We start from the raw sequence: 6005 nt of genomic DNA on the forward strand, positions 1-6005 counted from the left end.
AGCCCTCTTACTAAGCATGTGCTGCCCCTAACACTGCCAGATGTTGTGTGGCTGATATGGTGGATCAAGATGGAAATTGGTGATGGGCATCTTTTTAAAACTTGTTGCCTTGGTCGATCCTTCTTAGAGTTGCTGCTATTAAAGGACCCAAACCTTTGTTCATGAAGGATACTGTGGGGTGATTGGTTCATGAGGATCGGAAGTTCACTCTAAAGTCGGCTTATGAAATCAGAAGTGGTACACCCGAGATCATCGTGGATCAAGCTTAGAGCCAAGTCCACCGATTCGGAGGTTTACAGCATATTAAAATCTTCATTTGGTCAGTCGCTGTGGTAAACTAATGACCAACAAAGAGAGAACCCGACGTCATCTCACTACGGATAGTCACTGCGTAAGTTGTGGAGCAGACGTGGAGGACATCAGTCATTTGCTTTGTTCATGCCCCATTGCTCTTTCCATTAGGACACTGCTTATTAAAATGGATAAGCTTGAGGAATTTCTTACAATGGATATTCGAAGTTAGATTGGAGTGAATATTACGAACTTGAATTATTTTGCAGTTGATCCAAAAGACTAGGACAACCTCTTTGGAGCAGTTATTTGGAATCTTTGGCTCTCCAGAAATGTCATAGCTTTTGATAATCCAATAGCTACTAATCGGTCGACATTGGTTCAGAGTCGGAATCTGATGCGAATTATGCAACGTGCCGTTAATGTAGGAAGGAATGTTATTCAAGCGGGTTCTATGTTGAGGGGCACTATTATTTCCTAGATTCCTCCACAGTTGGGGTGGGTCAAATTGAATACCGATGGTGCTAGAGGTGCTGCGGATGATCGTGCGACATGTGGGGGTGTGATCCATGATTAATCAGACTGGTTTACCTAAGTTTCACCGTTTACAATTTATTGTCGAAAATAATATACTTTCATAACTATTTATGAAAATGACATCAATATTTATCACATAAACAAAAAAGCACGCCATGTCAGATTCATTCTAAAAAAAGCATTTTTTTTATCAAAATAGTTATATTGTCTAGGTGATTAAGATTATTTTTTAGCCATGGGTTCAACCCTAATGCAAATGTTTAATATTATTTATTTTCCATAAATGCAATGTTATCTTATTAGTTAAATATTATTTTCTTTAAAATGCTTGATTGGGTTCAAGTCTTTGGACAAATAATTCACGCCTAATTTATGGTTCATTTGTATCTATTAAACAAATCTTCTGATTGATTCCAAATCCAACCAACCTATTTAATTTGATTCCAATAACCATAGATATAACTTTCCAATTCTAATATGAAGTCAACAATAGTATTTTATCTCTGATATTGTAAATTTACACCTCTTTTATTAAATGATTTGAAATTTAATATAATTCATCCAATACATATTCTTTTCTAACATAAAAATCCAAGTCAAAAGTGGAAGTTCCGGACCGGGTCCATTTTTGTGTAAAAGAAAAATGGGTAAAGTACACAAATAGTCCCAGACTATAGGGCGCTGCTTTGTTGAGATTCCTTTCTATTAGAAGTTACAAAATATTCCTCCGATTTTACGACAATATTTTGTTGAGTCTCCCGACTATTAAAAGTTACAAAATGGTCACCCGACGATTCATATGTTTTGAACTCGTTATTTTCTGCTAAAAAATTGACGATTATATGAGTTGGACGTTAATATATGCGACTGAGATATGATAAAATTATACTTTAATGATGTCTACTAGCACCGCCATTGCTTTCAAGCATGGTTTGTTGACATAATATAAATTGAGAGTCGATCCATAAAATATATCTCAAATGATTTTAGGATTAAATTTTATCATATTCTAGTCAACATGTTAACATCAAACTCAGACAATCACCAATTATTTAACAATAAGGACGATATCAGAACATATGATTGTTGCATGACTATTTGTAACTTTTGATAGTCAGGGGACTCAACAAAACAACGCCCTATAATTGGAGGATCATTTTATATCTTTTAATAGTTGAAGAACTCAATAAAACAACATTCTATAATTAGGGGACCAATTGTGTACTTTACCCAAGAAAATGAAGAATAAAAATTAAAAAATTGAAGTCAGAGTGCGCGGCCTGAATATGTTATTGGTCCATGATTGCGACCACATTTACCGTTTCCACCATATCAAAGCAATTAATTTGCTATATAAACCCAAAGGAGAAGAATGCCTCTACTTGAAATAGAGAAATGCCTTGCGTTTACATCTCAACTAATCTCAACTTAGACGAGGTCGACACCGATCCCGTCTTCTCCCAAGCCACCAAAGCCCTCGCCTCCATCATCGGAAGGCCGGAACACGTAACTCTCTCTCTTTGCATATTCATTTTATCAATCTTTATTTTGTTTTCCGGTTATGTGTGGATAATTGCTTCTGTGTTCTGCCTTTAGATGATCTCCATATCATAGATTTAAATAAAAACGGATGTTATTATGGTCGTTACAATTGAGAAATAAAAATCTTTAAGAAGACATTTCTAATAACCAAGTACAATTTAAATGCCTACCATAGATGGTATAAAAAAGGCATCAGATCAATATATCTGTGTTATAGTAGTTTTGACAAATCATGAGATGAGTCTCGATTGTATTTTTGTGATAGTTCGGATGTATGCCAAGTTTATATGAACATTTTATCTTTTTAGTATTGCTTAGTTTATATTAGATTTGGTTGCACTATTTTTATCTTATTACGTACTTTGGGTAATATTTATGTTGTAAGCTCAGAGATTTTAACGGCTCTAATAAGAGAATTTTTGGGATTTTGTCTTAGTTGTGGACCTAATTTAGATTTTTTTTGAAAATCGTTTTATATGTTCTGGATGCATGTAGGGATGGATTGAGCGGGTGGCGGATGGGGACTCGTCCCTTAAAAATTTAAAATTACTATATATTTAAAAAAAATTATATATTTTCTATTAAAAATATGTTTCATCTCCCTTGGAATTTTAGTTTGCTCCCTAAGTTCACCAGCGTCCCTACTGACTGCATGTGATTTTTTTAATAAATAAAAATTTTAATCTGAAAGAAACTAAACCAAACCGAACATCTTCCCTACTTAATGACGGAATTTTCTCTATATATACATTGAGCTTGATCATTTTGTTTTCATGCATGCAGTTGGTGATGATGATTTTGAAGGGATCAGTGGCGATTTCATTCAACGGGAACAAGGATCCGGCGGCGTATGCGGAGGTGTTGTCGATGGGCGGCATTAACAGGGACGTGAAGAGAAAGTTGATAGCCGCGCTGGGCAGCATTTTAGAGAATAACTTGTCCATTCCCAGAACCCGTTTTATTGTCAAAGTCTGTGATACGACTGTTGGCCGCTCCAAATTATGAATAAACAAATATATATACACATTATTGTGCTTCATTTTTATGATCGTGTTTAGTGCCCAACTTGTTCAAATGCAAACAATGATGTAACATTAATGTGTAGTCCTTGTATAGTTTTGTCAATTTCAAGAAACTCTATATGGCTTGCATCTAGGATTGAATCCAAAAATTTTAAGTTAAAACTTTTAATAGGAGACTCATCATGCTGTCCATTTAATGGCTAGCTGTTTATAATTGTTGGAATCTACTCATTGCCTACGTTCATTTAACGGTTAGTTTTTTTAAATCTAAATGAAACTCGTCATGTGAGCATGACGAGTATCATAATTTTTTTTAAAACATATCATTAATATATATTTTAAAGGAATTCTCCATGTAACCATGACGAGTTCCAAAAAATATATTGAATTAGGTCTCACGATTCTACAAACTTAGATCAATTTGAAAATTATTTTTTAAAGAACTCTTCATGTGAGCATGACGAGTTTGCTAAAGCTATAACATTTATTGTAGATTCCAAAATAAATTTAGATTTGGCCTAATAAATAATTCGGGTGGATTGTTGGCTCAATTTTGTCGATGTTTCAGCTATGGTGTAATAGCCAATTTCAACTCGGGCAATTATTTCGAGCCCAAAAATAACCAAAATAAAATATTCAAGTGTCCGAATATTAAAGGTTCATATTACATACCCATGCCCGTTTAAATTTACAAAGCCATTGAAAAACTCTAAAATCCAATATACAAAATCGACCCAAACAAAATCAACCTCAAACCCAACTATACCCTAAGCCTTGCGTAGACACCCGTTTTCATCCGAGATTTAATTAGAATGTTTTTATCTATTTTGATATTAGATTAGATTAAATGTTTTACCTTTAGTTTTTAATAAAATATTATGTTAGTAAGTATATGTTTTAATTTTGATTAGTAAGTAGGATTAATTATTAATTGTTCACTTTAGGTTTTTAGTCAATTAATTTTTTAATTATTAAAATATTAATATATTATTATTAATAATAAGACAACAAAACAAAAATACTAATATTTGATTATTTACAGGTCCAAATATAATTACAAATCTAGAGCCCAACTGCAAGCTCATGCATTAAGACCAATGCAACTAGGGTTTCATCCTATTCTCCTAACCACATAATGATAGTGTTCAAAATCGTTAATATTTGTTTGTTATTTCTTCGATCTTGTGGATTTATTGCTACTGATTTGGTTGTGTTATGTTTATTTTCGTGCAGGTCCTTACTTTCCAGAACTAGTGGTAAAACGGGCGTATTTTGCATTTTATTTATTATTTGGTCACGACTGGAGACATGGGCACGACTCTGGGCACGATACGGTATGACATGACAGTTTCTAGAAGGTCCAATCAGCGGCCGTTTCTAGAAGATCTACTCAGCGTGCATTCTGGAAGATGGACGAGCAGAGTTGCATTAGGAGACTTGTTTAAAGTTTGAATTTAGAAAAAAAAAACAATTAGCTTTATGATTATTTTAATTTAATTTCTTTATTTATCCTTAAACTTTGAGAGCCTATAAATACCCTCTTGGGGGTAAGCCTAAAAAACACATCTCAGATTACAATCTTCTTATTCTTTTTAGTTTTATTAAAGTTTTCTCTTTTATTTTACTTTTCAAGTTTTTCATTTTTCCTTTATTTTCGAGCTTTGTTTTTAAATATGCTAAGTATGACTTTTGTCATGCTTAGCTAAATTTTTCATAAATCGAGAGTTGAAACGATGACTCAATTCCAACGAGAGAATTGAAATAGGCCCTTAATATCTTCGGAATATCTCTCTCAATTTCTTCGTTTATTTTTCAAAATCAAAACAGTTTTCAAAATCAAATATAGACTTTGGTCTATATTATTGTTGCGATTAAACGTGTGGGAGGAAGATTCGACTTATCGAAAGCACATTCGACTTCCTGGGAACACACTTGGCGAGATAGCTTTGCCAAGAGGGAATTGAGATCGGAATTGACAGTTATAGAAGCAACAATCTGAGTTGGTCGCCATGAACTTAAACGGTAATTAATCTACGACAATTGATGTTGATTAGATCAATTTCCGAAGCCGGAATCAAAGATTGCATTGGGTATTCGGTATACAAAACAGAGTCACAGGGATTGCCTTTGTAGACAAAGTAACTGACGTGAATCCCGAAGGGAAAATCTAATTCGATGATCTAAAGGAAATTGAGTTAAAGCAAAGCTTAAGATTGTTTTTACCATATTCAATTTCAACTTTAAAACCTTTTCTTTATTTTTACTTTAAATCACTTTTATCATTATTTAAATATATTTTTACCAAACCCCCCATTTACTGAATCATGCCTGATTTAAATAATTCAGACAAAAATTTAGAATTTTCTAAGTCCTTGTGAAATCGACCATTTTTTATCTTTACTACGTATTTCCTTATTTATTAATTAAGAAAAATAAATTTATTTTGACATCAAAACGACAGTTGTCACATAATCTCTCATCCGTTAGATTAGATGTCATCCAACAATCAATATGTGAAGATTTTAGGGTTTTCTCATAACCTAATTAAAGCTTCAACCGCTGTCAGAGCTCTCAGGCGTCCGTTCGGCTTCGCATCGCTGTTGTCGAGTTGAA

At 33.5% G+C, this 6005-nt stretch overlaps 1 protein-coding gene across 1 annotated transcript; it reads left to right on the plus strand.

Moving 5' to 3' along the window:
• The first annotated feature begins 2217 nt into the window (after positions 1 to 2217).
• On the plus strand, positions 2218 to 3402 carry LOC120209357 (macrophage migration inhibitory factor homolog). Its single transcript, XM_039208392.1, has 2 exons — positions 2218 to 2334; positions 3154 to 3402. The coding sequence occupies exons 1-2, from the start codon at positions 2224 to 2226 to the stop codon at positions 3373 to 3375; spliced, it is 333 nt and encodes a 110-aa protein (XP_039064323.1). The 5' UTR covers positions 2218 to 2223; the 3' UTR covers positions 3376 to 3402.
• The last annotated feature ends 2603 nt before the right edge of the window (positions 3403 to 6005 follow it).

Source organism: Hibiscus syriacus, unplaced genomic scaffold (genome assembly GCF_006381635.1).
Source record: "Hibiscus syriacus cultivar Baekdansim isolate YM2019G1 unplaced genomic scaffold, ASM638163v2 tig00018827_pilon, whole genome shotgun sequence".
Taxonomy (NCBI): domain Eukaryota; kingdom Viridiplantae; phylum Streptophyta; class Magnoliopsida; order Malvales; family Malvaceae; genus Hibiscus; species Hibiscus syriacus.